The sequence below is a fragment of the Trachymyrmex cornetzi genome, unplaced genomic scaffold, assembly GCF_001594075.2.
Source record: "Trachymyrmex cornetzi isolate Tcor2-1 unplaced genomic scaffold, Tcor1.1 scaffold392, whole genome shotgun sequence".
Taxonomy (NCBI): Eukaryota; Metazoa; Arthropoda; class Insecta; order Hymenoptera; family Formicidae; genus Trachymyrmex; species Trachymyrmex cornetzi.
Genome location: NW_017298663.1, coordinates 541,840 through 564,412, shown reverse-complemented (window position 1 = coordinate 564,412; position 22,573 = coordinate 541,840). Strand labels below are relative to the sequence as shown.

At 31.5% G+C, this 22,573-nt stretch overlaps 4 protein-coding genes across 7 annotated transcripts in view; 1 reads left to right on the top strand and 3 right to left on the bottom strand.

The window, feature by feature from the left end:
• The window catches only part of LOC108764059 (pre-mRNA-splicing factor RBM22), a 2,293-nt gene extending 1,420 nt beyond the window's left edge, over positions 1-873 (bottom strand). The window contains 2 exon segments of the mRNA XM_018512066.1: positions 556-609; positions 715-873. Coding sequence (XP_018367568.1) covers positions 556-609; positions 715-768 — 108 coding nt within the window. The 5' untranslated portion in view covers positions 769-873.
• Positions 874-2,097: 1,224 nt separating this feature from the next.
• Positions 2,098-4,166, bottom strand: mRpS16 (mitochondrial ribosomal protein S16). Its single transcript, XM_018512091.1, has 2 exons — positions 3,944-4,166; positions 2,098-2,485 (listed from the first exon to the last, which is right to left on the bottom strand). Exons 1-2 carry the CDS (start codon positions 4,064-4,066, stop codon positions 2,243-2,245), a joined length of 366 nt encoding a protein of 121 aa, XP_018367593.1. The 5' UTR covers positions 4,067-4,166; the 3' UTR covers positions 2,098-2,242.
• A 1,071-nt stretch (positions 4,167-5,237) lies between these two features.
• The window catches only part of Eps-15 (Epidermal growth factor receptor pathway substrate 15), a 26,447-nt gene continuing 9,111 nt past the window's right edge, over positions 5,238-22,573 (top strand). For 2 of the 4 annotated variants that reach the window (XM_018512015.1, XM_018512016.1), the window contains exons 1-13: positions 5,238-5,387; positions 5,921-5,965; positions 6,167-6,400; positions 6,481-6,753; positions 7,498-7,722; positions 7,801-7,961; positions 8,039-8,198; positions 13,653-13,898; positions 14,475-14,537; positions 19,412-19,755; positions 20,816-20,993; positions 21,462-21,581; positions 21,849-22,154. In XM_018512015.1, coding sequence (XP_018367517.1) covers positions 5,361-5,387; positions 5,921-5,965; positions 6,167-6,400; positions 6,481-6,753; positions 7,498-7,722; positions 7,801-7,961; positions 8,039-8,198; positions 13,653-13,898; positions 14,475-14,537; positions 19,412-19,755; positions 20,816-20,993; positions 21,462-21,581; positions 21,849-22,154 — 2,382 coding nt within the window. In that variant the 5' untranslated portion in view covers positions 5,238-5,360. The remainder of the gene's footprint in view (positions 5,388-5,920; positions 5,966-6,166; positions 6,401-6,480; positions 6,754-7,497; positions 7,723-7,800; positions 7,962-8,038; positions 8,199-13,652; positions 13,899-14,474; positions 14,538-19,411; positions 19,756-20,815; positions 20,994-21,461; positions 21,582-21,848; positions 22,155-22,573) is intronic. The other 2 variants (XM_018512013.1, XM_018512014.1) reach the window with 2 other exon arrangements.
• LOC108764034 (Ig-like V-type domain-containing protein FAM187A) lies at positions 9,081-11,738 on the bottom strand. The gene is made up of 8 exons (XM_018512032.1): positions 11,597-11,738; positions 11,282-11,465; positions 11,019-11,208; positions 10,355-10,697; positions 10,088-10,152; positions 9,543-9,724; positions 9,311-9,466; positions 9,081-9,252 (listed from the first exon to the last, which is right to left on the bottom strand). Exons 1-8 carry the CDS (start codon positions 11,736-11,738, stop codon positions 9,081-9,083), a joined length of 1,434 nt encoding a protein of 477 aa, XP_018367534.1.

Below are 22,573 nucleotides of genomic sequence, written 5' to 3'. Positions count from 1 at the left end.
CAATAGTTAACAAGAAATTAATTTCTAAAAGTTGCCAAATATTGGTCTTGAATAATTTTTTACTCAAATACTATCAACTTTATAGAAAAACTGCAAGAGACAAGAATCATTAATTTTCTTCTCATAGAACTCTAAGAATTTTTTTCAGAATTTTTTATCAACTTTTTAATACTGTATTTTCTTATTTTTACCAACATGAGAAAATACGATATCAAGAAATTCTGAAAAAATTGTCAGAACTTTATGAGAAGATTTTTGTCTCTTGCAGTTTTTCTATAAAGTTGATAGTATTTGAGTAAAAAATTATTCAAAATCAATATTTGGCAATTTTTAGTAATTAATACCTTGTTAATTATTGCAAAAATTGTAAAATGATAAAGGATTTTTCGACTTAGTTTAGTCCACTCTATCCACACAAAAGCGATTGGCCAAAACTTACAGGACACTCTGTATATACATCTCATCAGTTTGTAATTCGGACAATTTACTATGTTTTACTTTGTAATAAAAGATAACAATTGAATAAATTTTTTTACTATCCAGACTTTTACTTACCATACGAATGTATGGATTGTCTCCTAAACACGTCTGACACAATATTGGAAATTCCTATACAAGAAAATCATGCCAACAAAGGCAATATAAAATAAAAATGACACCATTGTTACAAAATAAAGGTTTAAATTGAAAGTAAAAAATTCTTTTTATGCTCACCGCATCTTCCCAATTTTGTCTATTATATGTATTGGTGGTCTTTGATGTTGCCATTGCGCATCAATTTATCTTAGAACAATACTTCCACCATTTGCAAAATTAATCGCAACACTGTTTTTTCAATGAGTTTTGGAATGCAGCCTACCCACCACAATAAAACAGTGACTATAATACCAGAGAGAAATCTGAGAGAGGACATGACGGCTCAAAACCTGTAATCACGCAAAATGTTGCCGCCCACTACTGCCCCCTGACAAAAAGGATCCAAACTACATAGCAAAATCCACTTTTCTGAGAGTACACAGATCCACTTATCAAGACTGCAGATGATAAATCGATATTTGGTTCGTAAAATCGTGCTGTATCCACAAATTGTGGATCAGAAATACTCGTCTCTGCAATTATAGGTTTGTTCGCGTCGGATGCTCCTGCACACAAAAAGCATTTCGTATACGTTTCTTTTCAAGACTAGAGCCCCAGGGCTTATATTCAGTAACTGTTTTACACGTTTATCGACAATTGTCGATGTCGTTGCGCAGATATTTTATATGGTGAAAAAGCTGCGCAACGACACCGCCAACTGTCGATAGGCGTGTAAAGTAGTTACAGAATATAGGCCCAGGGTATCAATCATGAAACTTTATCCCTAGGATGGAAAGTGAAAAGTGAAAATTTTGACCATTGAAGTTAATGGAGAAATTTTTCACTTTTCACTTTTTATCCTAGGAAAAAAATTTCATGAATGGCCGCGTTCAGCAGATTCAACTGTTGTGGAGCGGATCCGTGAGCGCTTGCTGCTATTGGATGATCTAAAAGAATACACCAATAGCAGCGAGCGCTCACGGATCCGCTCCACGACAGTTGAGTCTGCTGAACGCAACCATTGATACCCTGGTCGACGATTCGCTTGCTGCTATTGGATGATCTAGAAGAATACACCAATAGCAGCGAGCGCTCACGGATCCGCTCCACGACAGTTGAGTCTGCTGAACGCAACCATTGATACCCTGGTCGACGATAATGAACAATTGGAACGCAACTTGTGTCGCCGTGTGCATGAAAGAGTCTAGGGATATTGCAATTGAAAAGCACCCATTAAGCGTTAGCCCGGATCCTCGTACAGACAACAGCGCTTTAACACAGAGTGCTGATTGGTGAAAAGGATGGCATTCAGTTGGACACAAATTGCCCGGATCCTCGTACAGACAACAGCGCTTTAACACAGAGTGCTGATTGGTGAAAAGGATGGCACTCAGTTGGACACAAATCCACTCACAGCGCTTGAGACTACAAAGCTCCTAAGCACCGGTCGCTGTGATTGGTGGTGTCCAATCGAGCGTGAGCGCCTGGTATATTAGATAATTTAAACACACTTAGTTCGTAGATGTGAACCTAGATTATTGTCCAGGTGTAATTTATTGATATTTTTATTGTTAAACTACAAAATTTGTACAAAATAAATGTTCATAACATAACAATTGTCTTAACTTTGTAAAATATAACTGTTTATTCTTAACACATACTTTCTTTAAGAACACTTTTCTACAGTTTTGCGATTTCTCCATGCCTTCATATATGTTCTTGGATGAACAGGTAAAAATCCAGCGAGTCCTAATAAATCTGCAACAGGTGTGGATATTTGTGCTCCTTTGGCAATCCAATATTGTATTCTTTCAAAATTGAAGGACACTACTTTTTCATTATGCATATTTGGAATAGGATCATATACACCAACTTGTTCTATTGGTGGTTTTCTTTCCCCCTTTTTTAACTACAACAAAAATTTATTGATTCTAGCTATAGGAGAATTTTTCTCTCTCTATAGTTAAGATTTTTATACTTCAGCCGATTCTACAATGAGTCAGTAGTTGGTAATCAGAAGTCCTAAGTCTTAAAAAAATGTAAAATGACTTTTCACAGCTGTAATGAGTTATTTAGCTTGACAATGGAAAGGAATAAAGTTGAATTTGGCCAGTTTTGAGAAAATCGGTAGTCGTAGAACCTCAGCGCAAAGATGGTTGTAACAAGTCATGAAACTTTAGTTGTAGTCACAGGTTACCACATAATGTTATGATCAATCTGCACTATAACTTACGTTTCGTGCTTCAGTTACGGACATCTTTGTGCTTAAACCTAATTGCACCAATGTTACTTTGACTTTAAGCAAGTCTTAACCCTATTGAAAAAAATTATATTAAACGTAATTTGAAAAATCACATATTAGAAATAATTTTATCCATCATGTGATTTTATAGTTTTCAAATTTTAAAGAATTGAATAATAGAAATAGAAGAAAAAAGAACATGTCATCATGTGACTTTTCAAATTAGTGATTTTTAAAAATCATGTACTGATTTGGAACAATCCGTTACATGATTTACATGTTTTAATTACATGAATTTCATCATGCAACTGTGTGATGTAATTTTTTTCAATAGAGAAAACTCTGTCTTGTTTTAGATCACAAGAGAAACAGAAACAAAGGGAGTTTTATGCCTTCCTTAAAGTCAAAGTAATGTTGGTGCAATCATGCCTTAGTCATTCAAGTTAGCTGTTGGCCAATTTGAACAATTCACTCATAAAACTTGTACAACTAAGACTACCAATTCTCTTAAAACTGACCAAATTCGACTTTATTCCTTCCCATTAATCGAGATAAATGACTCCTCGCATAATTAACAGCATGCAAAAAATCATAGTCGCCTATTTAGGTTAAGACGGATTAAGATTTACAGCCCTTCTACAATAAGCCGCAAGTCAGAAGTTCTAAGCGATCTTAAGTCATAATCGGTGAAGTTGGCCAATAGTCAACTTGAACGATTTGGTTAAAACTGGTTAAGACTTCTGACGTTCTGACTTATGGCTTGTTGTAGAAGGCCTATTATGGGTCTTTTACAATAAGCCGCAAGTCAGAACGTCAGAAGTCTTAACCAGTCTTAACCAAATCGTTCAAGTTGACTATTGGCCAACTTCACTGATTATGACTTAAGATCGCTTAAAACTTCTGACTTGCGGCTTATTGCAGAAGGGATATTATAGGCCTCGGAACGTCAAAAGTCTTAACCAGTCTTAACCAAGTCGTTCAAATTGGCTATTGGCCAACTTCACCGATTATGACTTAGGATCGCTTAGAACTTCTGACTTGCGGTTTATTGTAGAAGGCCTATTAAGAATTCCAACTATCGACTCATTGCAGAATCAGTTTTAAAAGAAAATTGTCGCAACTTACATCGATCACAACGATATGATAAAACGGTCTATTAGTGCAACCATAGCGAGCAAATCGTATTGCTTTACTGAATGGCGTAATAATACCTGTCCCAGATGAATAGTGTAAAGGTAGTCGAGGCATATTTGTGCGTGTTAATATTAAAAAATCACCTTTTTTATACAATTACTTGTTTACACTGGACTATCTTTTAAATCAGAAATTGGCTTAGGGCCTCTGTAGTCTGTCACCACAAATTATCTAAGAAAATAGATAATCAACTCCCTTATTTTACTTGGAACAGTGTTTTGAACGCCACCTAGGCGAATATACATAAATGAACTAATATTCGGTTACATGCACTGAACTATGGATGCTTTCCATTACCCCGGATCTACAATAGGGTTTTAAGCCTTAAGCCATAAGAAATGGGCGAATCACAGTCGCTTATTCTTCTCGGATTCGACTGTAATTGGTCAGTTTCTTACGGCATAAAACACCTATTGTAGATCCGGACTTATAGCGTTTTCGGCCCGATCGGGTTTGCACCAACCTGGGTTGGATTAATCTTTCCTATTGGTTGATGTCACACGCTCTACCAATAGGAAAGCGCAAAACGCCATTAATCCAACCCAGGTTGGTGCAAACCCGGTCGGGCCGAAAACGCTATTAGGGTTGCGTCAATCAGAGCTCTGGGATGTAATGTCGAACTTACACAACAGAGCTTTGATTGGACGGCTCGTTATTCCCTGTTGCCTGTGCCTATTGTGTTTATGCCTTAAAACAGTTACAGAATCGGGACCCTGATTGGCTGCAGGGTATCAATCATGAAACTTTATCCCTAGAATGGAAAGTAAAAAGTTAACATTTTTACCATTGAATTTAATGGAGAAAATTTTCACTTTTCACTTTTCATCCTAGGGATAAAGTTTCATGAATTGATACTCTGCTTTCCGGTTTCTGCTTTTCCGTCGAGGTGTGAACGCGCCCTTATTCTTTACTCTAGGGCTAGGGCATTTTGCGGTAACAGTAACAGGCAAAAGGCTATTATGTTCTTTCTCAGGTTCCTCAGATTTCTTTCTGACAATATATAGAAATCTGTGGAAAAAGCGAAGATGCTGATTACCGAATTGAAAAAGTGCAAGCAATGCGAACAGACTTAATATGAATGTTTAGTGCAATCGATTTTGAATAAACGATAGAAGAGATTTTGATAGGTGTCTCATAAATTGGTGCTTCTTAAATTCTTAAATAAATTTTTTCTGTCGTGCATTCTTCTATTTTGAATTTATAAGATAATAGAGGATGAAACCACTATAATTCGCTGGAATATTCAATAATTAAGAGCGATATCCCCGCGAAATATTAAACGGAATTGTTAAAAATCGTACAGTATCGATTGAGTGTCTGATTGGTTAAACCAGTGCTTAACGCAAGTATGGCTGCTTTGCCGTCACCTACGCAGGTACGGAACGATTTTCACGATTTTACGAGAATATAACGTTTAATGTGACTCACGCCTGTTGTGAGAGCTTCTTTCGTAAAGTTTCGCCATGATTTGTATTAAACTGTCGCAGTACTTATGCGTCTTCGTTGCGATACCTTATCTATCTCGGGCGGTCTAGGTCGAAACGTCCTCTTTTCGATGGCGGAGTATCATTTTATCTGTACCTATTTTGATTGATAAATTTTTACTTGTCGGGGAGGAAGCCTTTGTTGTTTTTATCGCGCTGTTCTAGAAACGCGCGAGTCTGACTTTCTTTTAATTTAACGGTTTGTTTATTTAGTATCAATAAGCTTTGATAATAAGCGTTTTTATTTGTCAACTTATGTCAGCTTATTATATATGTTATTTATATTATTCATGTTGACGAATACTTGTTAAACATTATATTGACAATTTATGACAAACAATTGAATATATGTATTATTTATACTGATCGTTAAAATTTGTGCAGATAAAAATAAAAAATGCATTCGAGTTTGCTGTTTTTACAGGTGGCTGGATGCCATACTGCAATATATGAAGCTTATTATAATCAGGTATATTATTCGTTGGAAGAGCATATTTGTAGACATACTGGTAACTGAAGAGCTCTCAAGAAAGACATTGCAATCATCATTTGTATATAAAGTAATGTTTTAATAAAAAAAATCTGCTTTTGCATCGTACCTTGTTTGCTTTATTTCCAATATACACACACACACACACACACACACACACACACGCACGTTTGTTCCTAGATTGATCCAAATGGATATGGACGGATTGAGGCAATGGATGCTGCAAGATTTCTTAAGAAATCCCAGTTGAGTGATGTTATTTTGAGTAAAATATGGGATATGGCTGATCCACAATCAAGGGGTTCTTTAGACAAATCTGGCTTGTTTGTTGCACTCAAATTATGTGCATTGGCACAAACAGGAAAGGATTTGAATATGTCTAATCTAATCCTAGAATTGCCACCACCAAAGATGGTAAATTTATATATAGACACATATAGACACATTTTTGCAACTGGAACAAGCATTACATTGTCTGTCTTCTTTGATATCAGGGAGACATTCCAGTCATTCAACAGAAGGCTATGACTAATGCTTTGCCTGTAATAACATCTGTCAATAATGGAGATTGGTCAATTAATCCTACAGAACGAGCAAAATACGATCAGCTTTTTGATAGCTTACAGCCATCTAATGGCTATATATCTGGAAATAAAGTAAAAGGTGTTCTTATGGACAGCAAACTTCCCATGGATACGCTTGGTAAGATTTGGGACTTGGCAGATATGGACAAGGATGGTATGCTGGATAGACATGAATTTGTAGTTGTAAGTATCAATTGTTTTTTTTTTATATATGTTATAATAATGAATATTAAATGAAAATTTAATGAAATTAAATGAAAATTTAATGAAATTAAATGAAAATTTATACTGACCATACAGTTTACACAAAATTTATATTCTTCAATGAAAAAAACTAGAATATGTGTCAAATGCATATTCATCAAATGAGTATCTTACAACTTTTATTTTGTCTTTTTGAAAATATTTAGTAACATTAACAACAATTATGTTTAATGACATAAGATATTGTTCGTAATTTTTTTATTCCATTATTTTAATTGTTTTACATATTATGAATAAACTATCTATTGACTAGGAAGTAGCAAGGTCCTCCTTAAATTCAATTACCGAGGCATATAGTGATATTATTTAATTTTATTACGTACTCTAGCTTTAGTCTAGAATTGTGTTTTAAAATTGGCAAGTATATATATATAATCGGAGGGTAGTATTTTTAAACTGAAAATTGTGAAAGACTTTTTACAAAAAAGTATTAGACATTAAGATTTATTTTGACTGAATGTAGCCCTCTTCACTCATCCGTTTTGCATGATGTATGGATACTATATTGATTGAAGAAACAATTTTTGATAACAATGTAATGTTAAGTATTGAGAGATTATCTTGAATGATATTAAACGTTAATTATTTTCTATGTATTTTAACAATATTTGTATTATAAATTATATTTTCTTTTCTTTTCTGCCTAACTGTGTTATTATGCAGGCTATGCATCTTGTATATAAAGCATTGGAAAAATATGCAATACCAAGTGTACTTCCACCAGAATTAATGCCACCTAATAAAAGGAAAGACATTATTATTTCTAAGACTAAGTCTCCTACACTGATAGGCATGGCAGTTACTGCATCACCGTCATCGCAAACACAAGCACCACCCTTATCAAATACGACGACTATTAAGAGCTTGACTGGATTAGATGCTGTAAAAGTATTTATCTTTTAAACTCTGTGATTTAAGAACTTATTGTATTTCCGCATCCAATGTTCTTGTACTGTATATTCTCAGACAAGCGCGCAACATTGGGTAGTTTCGGCCGAAGATCAAATAGCTGCGGAAAAATTATTTTTACAAGCTGACATGGACAGAGATGGATTTGTCTCTGGTTTAGAAATCAAGGATGTCTTCCTACAAAGTGGACTTCCACATTCTGTGTTAGCCCATATATGGTAACATAGTACTTTATTGTAAACAATTTATCAAAAATTAACTATCATGGTATTAACGAAAATATTTTATGAATTAGGAGTTTATGCGATATTTGTCAAAGTGGAAAATTAAATAAGGAACAATTTGCCATAGCCATGTGGCTTATCAAGCAGAAACTCAACGGTATAGATCCTCCGACAAGTTTAACCCCTGAAATGATACCGCCTTCTGTACGGAAAGTTGGAGAAACTATTGTGGTAATTATTAATAAATTCTTTTCTGATGTACTTATAATACATAAATATGCTATATTTAAAGTAGAGCTCAGAAACAAAACCGGATAACATAAAATTTGAGTACCCCCGCCCATAGATCCGTTATCCGTGCATACGGCTCTGGACCAGTTACATGGATATCCGTAGAACTGTGTAAAATGCAAGTACCCGTAGAACTGTCTGCAATACGTGGTACTCGCGGAATCGTGGGCGATACGGATACCCGTTTCGATGCGGATATTCGCTATATGCTACAGATATCTGCGTGTAATTCTGTTAATTTTAAAGGCGTTTTAGAATTGTTTATACTAATTTTCATTTTGTTTGTAGTTAAACGGTTTGAATTAAGGATATATTGATTGTACGGTTCCTGCAAAGCAAATTAAATTTGGAAAAGTATTTAATATCTATAATGCGAAAACGAAACAATTAAGCTCTAGAATATTTTAATTATAAACGAAATGAGAATCACTACAAACTATTGTAAAACACATACGTTAAAATTGACAAAATTACAGATATTTGTAGTATATAGCGGATACTCGCATCGAAACAGGTACCCGTATCGCCCACGATTCCTCGAATATCCGTATCGTACACGATTCCACGGGTACTCGCATTGTACATGATTCTGCGGGTACCCAAATTAGTAGATACCCGCGGAATCGGTCCAGATCCGTATACACATATAACAAAGTGGGCGAGTGGGTACTCGGGTATTTCGAGCTCTAATTTAAAGTTTATTTGAGGTTCATCGCCTTCCTTCTCTTCTTCATGCACAACATAAACACATCATTTCACAAATTGTCAATGAACAGTTTAATCTATACATCAGCATTTATAAAATAGCGTTTATAGTGTTTATTAATGCATCGTATATCGCATTCGTTCCTTGAATGCTTTCCAAAACATTATGAAAATGACACTAATTACGACGATAGCGCCCATTAAAATAACATGATGATTCAACTTGAATTCTATTTCTCCAATTACAATTAGCTTTATTATTCCAGCAATTTCATTATTTTGCCAACAACTATTAATGAAACAAGTTTTTAGATTGTTATATGTTCTCGTTAATGAATTTAATTTACCTGTATATATTAGTATCCTCAAACTTTAAAGGTTCAAATAGTATTTGCATCTGAGGATTAATATGAATTCTTCCATTTGATTGGGATTTAATGTGAGATGGAATAATCGTTTTATCATCGATTCGCCAAACAATCGGAACATCTGCATTCAAATTTCTAAAGTAAATTTTAAATCATTTTTTATATTTGTCATTATTAATGAAGCGATTAGAACTTATGTTTTAAATTTTACCCTGGACAGACAAGTTTGATATTTTTATTATGTTTTTCATAAACAACAATACGTGCAATTGATGGTAATGGCTCAGGCATTTCTTGAATCATAGAAAATATACCTGCACTATTGTTTGCACTTTCCAGAATATTACCCTTTTTATCGCGCACCTCAAATATGATATCTTTTCGACATTTTTTCTGTTGCAAGAGTATTTGTTTCGATTTTCATTAAAATTTATACTCTATTATTGCAATAATAATTATGAAGTGCACCAAATAGATATTTTCTTTTGTATAAAAATAATAGTTCCTTTGCATATTAATGTTATTTTCAATTAGATTATTGTTACCTAATGCTGTTAAGCTAAATTTAACTTAATAGCATTAGGTAATAACAATTTAATTAAAAATAAACCTGTTAATTTAAATAAAAATGAATAACATTTTGTAAAAAATCAATCGATATAGTAAAAGGAAGAAAAGATTCATCATTTTTTCCTTTAATATCCTAATTTTACGTGATTGTAACGAGAAGTCTTAAGTATTGTTTGATATGCATACCTTACAATATTGCTTCATAATTTCAATTTTTTTATTTTTGATAGCAGGAATTAGTCGCACTTGTTCTGGAAGAAATCTCGATTTGCACGGTAATTTGTTCTTAAATAGCATTAACGCCGTTTTTAATTGAACTTCCAAAGTTGTATTTATCGCTTCTATTTGCATTGTGTCGTTTTGCGTTTGATTCCATTCTTTAAGTAACTTAAAATTTAGTAAGAATCTTGGCGAGAAAGAATAAAAAAATATCTTGTTTTTATTTATTTTTACCTTTCTTTATATCTCGTTTCATATGTTGTAGTTTATTCATTATCGATACACGTTTGTTAATAAAAGATTTGTGATCTGACATTTCTAAAAGGGAAACGGTGCAATAACCGTATCGCAGCTTTATCCCGACTGCATCGCATGTGGAGCAAGAACTCCACGTTGTCCAAGTGGTATAAACTTTCAACTTGTATTCCGACACATTTTTCATCAATGTTGCTTGCAATATATAAGACGCTCTATCCGGATATACATTAACCGTTTCCATATTACTATCGACATGTAAATAATAAATTGATCCTACAGTATGTCCTACTTCACACCAATAAGATCCAGCTTGCTCTAACTAAGAATCATTAATTATTATTAATTCGTAAACAATAAATATAATAAAGGGTATATAAGAAATATAAGAATCTAAATTACCAGTTTTTATGTTGAGAACAATAAAAGAATATATTGCATAATAAATATTATAATCTATAATCAATTAAAATTCTTACATGTTTCAGCCTTTCAATTACTTTATAATTATTTACATTTCCCATTAATATTGAAAAAATTTAATTTTTTAGTAATATGTGTATAATTTATGTATAAAAAAATATTTTTCCGAGTTATCTTTTGCAGTTGTGTATCACATACGCCATACTTCCTGAATTTACACCTTAACATTGTACATGATGATATATCGGTTATCTGGTGAATTGACAATGTGATTCCCATTGTGTAGCGTATTTTTAACTTTACTGCTTTTACTGCTACTGCTACTGCTGCTGCTGCTGCTGTTAAAGTACCATTCTATTAGAGAAGTCGTATACATTTCCAGTGGCGAGATGCAGATTTGACATTCTAAACTGTAAATCAATTTGTTAAAGTTTTATCGTAATTGTTCATGGTAAATTTTTATGATAATTTTCTTAATCGTACGTTACGGATGCTCCCTCGAGCGCTATGAGTGCACTTGGATAAGTAATTCTGTCTTGCTTTATATCTGCGTATATTTCTTTCAGACACTTGTAATAATTTAGCCATTGTTGTTTGTGTAGCTGTCTTAAGGTCTTGTTAGTTTTCGGATATTCATATTCATTGACATTTAAAAGAACTTCATCACCTTGTTATTACAATAACAAATACTTATGTATGTATACGCGCGCGCACGCGCACACACACACACACACACACTATAGATAGATTGACATCTGTATATCTAATCATTCACATGTAATTAAAACATTTACGTACCATGCTTACCATTAAGCATTTTATTAATTTTTTTTGGTAATTCTTCATGCTTAGTTAATAAATTTGCTCGTAGTAAAGCTAAAGATACATTGTTGAAATAATAGATTAAAATTGGCATTATACATGTTTTCATCATTATCATTCTGTATAGCGTCATGAAGTATCGCAATATAATGAAATGAAATGCCAGTGTAATGTCCTGTCATTTTTTTTATATGCTAATATAATAGCTGCGTTCAGCAGAATGTTTATAAAACACTTGCGTATGAATGAAACTCTACACGAACGAAAATAAGATCTAAAAATCAAGACTAATACCCGATTTCTTCACTTCCAGATAAGTTGCGGACAACCTTATCCAGGAGATATCTCCATTGTATTCTGGGAGATATCTTTCGGATAAAGTTATCTAGAGGTGAAGAAATTGAGCATTAGAACAATTAAATACCATAACCCTTGCCAAATAGCACAATCTTGGAAGAATTAAACACAAAAAATGCGAGCAATATATACAAGAATTAACAAAACTCAAACTTTGTGACAGCAATTTTATATGTTTATATTATATGTATATACATACATATACGTATATGTATATATACAGGGTGTCCCGACCTTTTTTGCCAATCACTTTCGTGTAGATAGAGCGGATTAAACTGAGTCGAAAAGTTCTCTACCATTTTGCAATTTTCGCAATAGTTAACAAGATATTAATTACTAAAAATTGCAAAATATTGATCTTGAATAATTTTTTACTCAAATACTATCAACTTTACAGAAAAACTGCAAGAGACAAAAATTATTTATTTTCTTCTCATAAAGTTCTGAGAATTTTTTCAAAATTTTTTCAGAATTTTTTAATAAGTACTGTATTTCTCATGTTGGTAAAAATAAAAAAATGTAGTACTAAAAAGTTGATAAAAAATCCTGAAAAAATTCTCAGAACTTTAAAAAACTGCAAAAAATTCGCTTTTTTGTAGTTTTTTCAAAATGGCGGCCTACCCGGTAGGCCGTCCTGCCGGCAGCAGTACATGATCAGTAGGCTGGTCGGACGCTCGTATTCGCCTATCTTTAAACGTTAATATCTCGTTAAATATTGCGTCAATTGCAAAATGGTACAAAACTGTTTTGTTCCCCTTGATCCAATCTATGTCCCCACTGTGTTTCGGTCACATTTTCTGAGACACCCTGTATATATAGGCGTTCTTTGTCAAAATTATATATATATATATATATGTGTATGTATATATATATATATTTAATCTTTAATACATACATCTTATAAAACATCTTGAACTTGGTACATGCACATTTAAGAAATTTATTGGAGATACATCAAGGGTGCATTTCGTTTCACGTATGATGTGCATAATGCATCATTTATCCTTGTTTAGCATTCGGTGAACAACAAGGATAAATGATGCATCATGCGTGAAACGGAATGCACCCCAAAATTCGCTATATTGTATAGAGATCCATCTACACTAGAATTATGTAATTAACATTTTATTCTTTATATAAAAATTATAATTTGAATTGTATCGTTAATTAAGATTTTTAATTAGCGAAAATTCTGATATACTTTTTCATATAATTCTTCAGAATTTATAAATTTCAGAATTCTGTATAATTTCATCATAACTTTTTAGAAAATTTTTCAAATTTTTGTATACGAAACGGAACATTTTTCAACATTTCGTTGAGAATATCTACACGTTTTCTAGAATTCTTTGTATATATGTGAATTCTAAAGTATATATATTCTAAGATTTTTATTAATAATTTATTTTATAATTTCTAAAGAAAACCTATAAAAGCAAAAATTTAAGATATTTTTAAAAAATCTTCACAAATTTAAAAAATGAAAAATTCTTAAAAATATATGTGATATGAAAATTTTTTTAGATGTAAAGTATAATTTGTATCATCTTTCTTTTTCAATATACATAATACACAAATGAATTTTAAGCTGAAATAAAAATACTATTTCTTTGTATGATAGGAAATATCATAACAATAATCAGATATTAACATTTTGAATACGCTTCTATTACAGGAAAACAATAACATATCAGGCTACTCGAATCCAGAGTTGAATATGATAAGTAAAGACATAGCGGAACTTGTACGTGAAAGACAAAGTATGGAACAGGATATTGCGCAAAAGGAAGCCGATATTAAGATAAAGAATGGAGAAATCAAAAGTCTTCAAAGCGAATTGGATACGCTTGCGGCAACATTGAAGCAACTTGGAAATCAGAAGGGTGAGGCGCAGAAGAGATTGAACGACTTAAAAGCCCAGGTAAATGGAAATTCGATAATATATCGGCTTGCTTATTGAATGTACGCGGCACTGCTTTTTAGGCACAACTATATGCGGTACACATATATAGTTGTCGTTTATACATTGCCCTTGTAAAATAAAATTAATATTTTAAATAATATTTAATAAGCGTAATAAAGTAATAATAAATATATGCCATATTGCGTATTTTGAGTTTACGGATACTTTTCGTTACATATGAATAATACAAAGAAATCAGATACAATAATAATAAAAAATAAATAGTGATTATATTTGTCGTAATCCATTCTCTTTTGCTATATTTTTAGTTATTATATTTTATTCATATATTATTTTGTGAATTTGAAGTGTACTTATTCATTTAATACATAAATAAAATTCGTTTTATACATAAATAAGAATTAATTGTAGTATTTACTGACGTTTATTTTAACACATTATTAATTATTAAAAATAAATTACAAAAGAGAGAGAACGAGAGAAAAGAAATGGAAAAAGATATGATTTATTATTCATTTAGTTATGTTTTTATGTTTTTCTTTATGATTTTGTTTTATTATGTTTGGCTTATAGAAGACTGAAGTAGATAGAGATTTGAGTGAGGTCGAAGAGAAGATTCAAAAGGAACAGAAGAAGGTATATGATGACAATATTGCTTAAAGTGGATCTTTATCTTTATACAATGAAAATTGATACATATCTGTCGCGCTAGGAAATAAATTTCTTTTTTTTTACGAAATATTTTGTTATTTTTCCACGGTGTGTATGTATATACATGCACGTGTAAGTACGTACTTACTTACATATTAGAATGGCGGACTAAATTGAATCCAGCAGGCAAAAATGTTTTAAACAAAATGTATTGTCTGCAGGGAACGAATAAAATCAATGCTCAAAAAATATCGATCTTTTTGTCTGAGTCATTATCGTTTTTTGAATGGAGTTATATGATTTTTTTTACATAATACTATACTTCTAGTTATTTTGCAAATAAAAGTATTAAAGAGTTATTAAAAAATTAATAGTTTATGAAATATTTTATATTTTATGTCAAAATACGCCAGAATAAATTATAAAGTATATTATAAAATAGACTATTTATTTTTCGATATATATAATTTTAATACTTTTATATAGAATAAGCAGAATAAGCAGATATATACAAAAATTATATATATCTATTTAAAAAATTGCGATAATTTTTATGTGACCTTGAAGAATCGATTTAAAAAAAAAAAATTTATTTTACTATTATTTATCTCTCTCCAAATGATACAATTTTTATCTGAAACATTTTTGTATGCCGAATTTAATTTTCGAGATATTCGGCTGGACTGTTTAAAATAGAACACACTATATATATTCGCGTACGTACGTACGTGTGTGTACGATATTGCTAATATCATCTCTGAGATAGATAAATATATATCTTTCTCTCTCAAAAATACATTTTTATACTAAAGTAAACAAAACCTAATATCTATTATATACACAGAAAAAAAGACTATTCTTAAATCAACCATAATATATTCATATATAAGCAAAAATATTGTAATCTTGCTTTAAAAATTTTAGTCTTGATATAAGATTTATTTGTATTGATATAAAATTTTTAATTGAGCAAGTCTTGAATGAAGTGCAAAGTAATACCTCCATCAAAACAAATTTAATCGAATCAAGATTGATATCTTTGAAGTAAGATTAGAATATTTTTGCTTATAGATGAATATAATATGGTTGATTTAAGAATAGTTTTTTTTCTGTGTATGCAAGTCAAATTCTGCAGTTGTTCAAAACGTGTATGATAACGCATTATTGATGCTTTGCTGGCATGCATAATTTGTTACATTCTTTTTTGTGATATATACTGAAAAAAACATTTTCTGAATCTAAGTAATTTGTTTCTTGAATAGTTCCAAGTAAACTTTTCTTAACTGCAAGTAAATATTTGTTAAATGTAAATATATATAATAAATAACAAGACAGATTTTTATGTATTTCAAATTCTTAGAGCATACGTTTCGACGGGTGGCACCCAGTTGGACACGGCTCAATTGGACACGAGCCACTCACAGCGCTTGAAACTACAAAGCTCCTAAGCACCGGTCGCTGTGATTGGTGGTGTCCAATCGAGCCGTGGTCAATCGGGATCACCCCCGTTTCGACCTTATTATTAGGTCATACTCAATGTAAAGAAATTAAACGCAAATTTGACAAAATTAATAAAACGGTTAAAATTATACATCAATTGCATCAATTGCAATTGGCACGGAACGCTTGTGATTGGTTCTGCTCTCGTTCCGCGTTATATTTATATGCTATATGTTCTCTCGTTACGCTATTCCGATGCATGGATAAGCACTCCTGACATGTATTGTGCGGAAGATAAATAGAATTAAATACTACCAACTTTTTGCGTAACTATAAATTGTATAATTTTAACCGTTTTAATTTTGTCAAATTTGCGTTTAATTTTTTTACACTGAGGATGACCTAATAATAAGATCGAAACGTATGTTCTAAGAAATTGAAATACATATAAATCTGATTTGTAGTCCCTTCTTGTTATTTATTGTTTATTATTATTATGCTATTATGAAATTATTTTTATTTAGTAAATATATATTACTTGTTACAAGTAGCTTGGAACTATTACTTGGAACTATTCAAGAAATGAATATTATTTAGATTTAGAAAATTTTTTCAGTGATACAAAATAACTATACAATAGCACAATTAAATATAATATTAAATTAATAAAATTAAATCTAGGGATGTGCGATTTTCAAAATTGTACATTGCGATCTTCCTTAAAAATCACAGTGATAAATCGATAAATATGATATATTGCATCGCGGTTTTTATAGTATATTACAAGATGGGAACACAGACTTTTGTACAACGCATAATGTATAAAGCATAAGAAAATTAACTAATAAGAATTTATTTCTTGGAAAGGAAGGAACGAAGGATTTTGATTGGTCCATTTTCTTATGCATTATGCATTATACGTTATGCACTCTGTGCTTTATACACTGCTCCCGCTCATACATTTGTTCAACTGCCCATTTTTGTCGCACCAAAAGTCTTTGGTAAAAATCTTTAGTTTTTAGCGTTTATTTTTCAATGTAATAGTAAAAAATCTCTAACAATATTCGAAATTTGTTTTCAAAGAAAAAATCCTTCACGAAATAGAAGAATATATCCTTTTTCTAATTAGGCATTAGTCACTTGTTTACATGGTTTTAAAAGAATTAAAGAACAAGTACTTTTGGAAATAACTTATTTTGAGAATTATGCTGAATTGTACTAGGTTTGTGCTACATTGTGCCCGAATATTAAAGTTAAAATATGAAAAATACGTTAGAAAATAAAAAAAAACGATTTTTTGCCAACCCCCCACTTTGCAATTTTGTCAGTTTTTATGATTGTGCTAAGTTGTGCTAAGGTGTGCTTATGTTGTGTCAAAGTGGGACCTTTAAAATAAAAATTTAAATAATAGAAGTTACGATAAAAAAATAATTTTTAACAATTCGAAATAAAAATGACGCTTACATACGTATCAGTTATTCAAATACCATAAAATTGCATATCTGAGTTGTGCCAGCCTAGCACAAATCAGCACAACCTTCAAAATCTTGGGCACAACAGTATAATATTAAGGGCGACAAATAAGCCAATTAAGAACCTACGCGGTTGTTGTGGTGCGCAAAATTATTTATTTACTCATCAAATTAATCCGTATTTGCGTACCAACAACTGCGTAGGCTCTTAACCCTTTGCGGTACAGTATCACACATATGTTACCCCTATGTTACATCTTTTTAACCTCAGTTTTTTTATGTTTTTCACACAATTTTTAACACATTACTACAATGAAAAGAACATTATCGGTTTTGTAGAACATCAGTTGTTATAAAAAAAACCGTGGAAACATTCCTATTGTTTCCGAAATGTATTTAATAAATAAACAAACTGGAAAAATTCATTACTTTTTAACAATAAATGTGATTGTGACTAATCAATAATAGCTAATTAACCGAAAATGAAGTCCGAGAGGTCTTTGGGTCGCCGATTACGAATCTGAAATCAAAATTTAAAAATTCAAAATAGCAGATCCAATATGGCGGACCCTTTGAAGCGGATCGAAAAGCAAAAAAGTTACTTGATCGGGACGAACTGGGTACTCGGGGGTTTTCGGGATCGCTGATTACGAATCTGACCTGATTTTCGAAATTCAAAATGGCAGATCCAAGATGGCAGACAAAAAGTTAAAAAATTTTGACTTCAAATTCGTAATGAGTGACCCAAAAAACCTACTTGACCCCATTTTACAGTCCCAGAACTAATTTTTTTAATTTTTTGTCCGCCATCTTGGATCCGTCATTTTGAATTTTGAAAATCTGAGGTCAGATTCGTAATCAGCGACCCCGAAAACCCCCGAGTAACAAATTTTAACTGAATTCTACGTAAAGAAAAATGTATGCTTCGAAGGGTTAATTGGCTTTTGTATCCCCCTTTAGCTGATTTATCCTTAGAGCCTATATATTTTTAAGTTATAATATTAATAGAACTTTGCTCTTACGCGCGGCCTTTAGCGCTCGGATTCTTTATCCATAATTCGGATTGTAATTATCTGATGAGAAGGGAATAATATGAATTATAATAGGTGAGGACATGGATCGATAAGTGAATAACACAAACATTTTTACTAGTTATTATTATTAAAAATTGATGGTCAATTCAATTAAAGTGCTCTTAATATCATTGTGCTATCATGTGCTGGACTAGTACAACTCAGATATACAATATTGTCGACGTCGAAGAACTACAAGTTATAAAGCTGTATTATGGACAAAAAAGCCGAGCGCCAAGATCCGCGCGCAAGAGCAAAGTGTTCTTGATATCGTTGTGCCGAAGATTTTGAAGGTTGTGCTGATTTGTGCTAGGCTAGCACAACTCAGATACGCAATTTTTTGGTATTTGAATAACTGATACACATGTAAGCTTCATTTTTATTCCAAACTGTCAAAATTCTTTTTTTATTATAACTTCTATTGTTGTCATTATTTAAAAGTACTTTGGTACAGTATTAGCATAATTTAGCACAACCTAGCACAATCATGAAAATTGAAAAAAATCGCAAAATGAGGGCTGGCCTAAAAAATCGTTTTTTTTTTTATTTTTTACGTATTTTTCATATTTTAACTTTAATATTCGGGTATTAATGTAGCACAAACCTAGCACAATTCAACACAATTTTCAAAATAAGTTAATTCCAAAAGTAGGGTGCTAATTTCTTACAGGCCAATACTTGCGATATATCGCAAAATTGTTTGCACATCTCTAATTAAATCCTACATCTTCTCACGTTTTAACTCTATCAATTATACAAACATAATAGCAGATACAAGCATATTAGTTGCTAATATGCAAGTTTTATTATTTTTACTTGAAGTCTACAACAAGCAAATTGAATTCTTTATATAAATCTATTATATTTTTTTAAGGTCGATAAACTTCGCCAACAAGCTGAAGAACAAGAATCGGTGTTGCGGAGTCAAGAAGAAGAGTTGAACTTCAAAAGACAAGAACTCGAAGGACTGCGACAAGAGGAGCAGCAATTAGAACAGCAACAGAATAAAAATAGGGACCAGCTAAATGAGTTGACGAAGAAATTGCAAGATACTCAGTTAGAAATCTGTCAAGCGAAGGCTAAAATTACTCATTTACAAGAACAACAACGTCAGATGAGTGATGCAATTGCACTTTATGATTCTGCGCTCGCTGCAGGAGACGTCAATCTTGTACCTGATACTAGTCTGCAGTTTGTACCCGAGATTGAAGATATAGAGTGCGTATTATATTTTATTTAAAACAAATCTTTCTCATCAGAATTATAATGACATTTTTGTATATGTGTAAAAAAAAATACATATGAATAGAGATTAAAATGACTAAATTTTACGATAATTTATTCGGTAAATTACGGTAAATTAGTCAGTAATTTTTGGAGGCTGGTAAAATGGTAATTTAAAATAATAAAACTAAAATAATTTGATGTAAATTTAGCCTTTAGTTATTAAATTCAAAATGCTTCATTTAACTTATATTTTCATTTTGATATTACATATTGGTATACAGTATAATATATTGTATATCAATATGTAATATTATTCCTTTTAATCATTATATTATTGACTATTATATATGACAATTAAAAAACTCGGTATATAGTCTAAACTAAAGAAACTTCAAATAAATTTTTTTATTAGGATTCTGAAAAAATATAACAGTACAGTAATTTTAAGCTATTTTGTACATATTTTAATCTTTGTATTTTTATATTTTTTACTTTTCAATTAAACTTATAAAATTTCCATTTATTTGCTTGCTATTTTAGCGACTAGACCGTTAAAGTTTTTATTAAAGTAAAAATAAAAACAATTATACATAAAAAATAAAATATTTCTGTAACTGCACTACTGCCGGAATATCTAAATAGAAATATAGAATAATTAAATAATTCAATAAAAAGCTAGATTTCAAAATATAAAACAAGATATTATGTAAAAAAATACTGGAATTTTTTATCTGCATCGCTTTCTATTTTTTGGTCACTATTAAATCTCTAGGGAACCATATATTGAAAACGGATTTTAGCACCGATTAGATTTTACGTTTAGATTTAGTGAACAGTCCTATTATTATTCTATCAGCGATTTATACTTTTCGATGAGAATGTTAGAAGAATATTGTTTTATATTATACATTAATGTAAAAAACATAAATAAAACCTATTTGTGCATAAAACTAAAAAAAAAAACAATAAATTTTATCAAAATTACTAATAAATTACCATTTTACCGTAAGTAATTGTTAAATTGAATTTGACGGTAATTTTATATCTCTAGATATGAAACAACTAAGAGTGCAGGTGAAGCGAATGAAATGAAAACAGATACAACTGGGACTAGCACTTTAAACGGATTTGGAGATCAAGATCCTTTTGCATTGAATAAAGCCAAAGAAACATTTAGCGCACCGATATCCGATCCGTTTGGAAGCGCGTTTTCTGCGCAACAATCTAATGTAAGTTTTTTTCTACGATTATGTCCACGTATCTTTCACTCTTTGCTCTCCTGCCTTTTACATTTTCTCTTGTGATATTCTTTTATTATTTTACAAATATATCCATGCAACAATACGTAGACAGACAAATAGAATAGAAGACATGGTTATGTGTGGTTATACAAACATGAAGTAGTAGAAGTATAATGTAACAACAAAAACGATAGAGCAAAGTGAAGCTGGCAGAAGGATTGCATTCCGGTTCTTACATGATGCGCATAATGCATCCTTCATCTTTGTTCGATATTTGTTGAATAACAAGAATAAATAATGTATCATGCGTATCATGCGTGAAACATAATGCACCTAGAAAATGCCGGACTTTAATATTTGACTACAACAATGTAATTTATGGATGATATTTATTCATATTTTAATCTTTTATTCTGTAAGCATAGTCACTAGATAACAAAAAAAACCATTCCATAGAATTTTACAGCAGATCCTTTTACTGCGTTTGATAATACCAATATGGTGGTAAAGCAAGATCCTTTTGATCCATTTGATAATGGAAAACGAGCTGAGAATAAAACGTCTACAATTACATTGGTATGTAAAATTTTATTTGTAAACGTTTTTGGTCAAATCTCCATATTAACATATTTGAATGAAGCAATCTTGTTCTCAATACTTCTCAGTTCATATTTTTAATTTTTAATCGATGACAATGGCTAATAGTAATGAAGTTGAAGAATAGCGTAGAAAAGTAATAATTATTAGTTTAAAGAATATGGATATTTTATTATGCTTAATATATTTTATGCTTTATTGAAACGTTAAATAAAATGCTGATGAGAATGATGGTTTTCTGTTAAGAATGCAAAAGATCCGTTTGGAGAAGATCCATTTGCCAATCTTCATGCTCCTCCTCGTCCCGAGAGCCCTAGTCCCGCTCTTCCGCCAAAGAAAGCGAAGCAACCACCGCCACGTCCAGCTCCACCTCGACCGAGTCAAGGTCCTACTGGGCCATTGAGAGCAGCACCTGCACCTCCAACGCCTTCACCAACTCCAGATCCATTTGCGAATGCAAATTCAGATCCATTTAGCGCTCAACAAACAATCGATAACAATAATAGTTTTACATCTTCCGGATTCGCCGACTTTACCAATTTTGATTCTAAGGTACGTATTTAATAGTATTCTTTATTTTAAGTAGCTTTTGTAATTTTTTTATTTTGTTTTGTGTTATTTTCTTTTAATGGCGCATCATCCTGTAATAACACTGACAAAATATGACATTTTTTTTGCAATACCGGTATGAATAGTCATTTTCGATGTATTTTTGTTTGTCGAATAGAAATCTATTGGACAAATTTAACTATTATTACGTCACAATTTTTTGGGAAAATTATAACCAAAGACGTTAAAAATGATGATTTGGAGAGTTTTTATGACAATATATATACAGGGTGTCTCACAACTACTGCACTTTCCTCTTAAGAACGTATTTTTGAGGTAATTTTGAGACGAAAATCTTAATACAAAAATGTTGAGGCTACAATAGTTTTTGAATTATAATTGGTTAAAGATAATGTGTAATT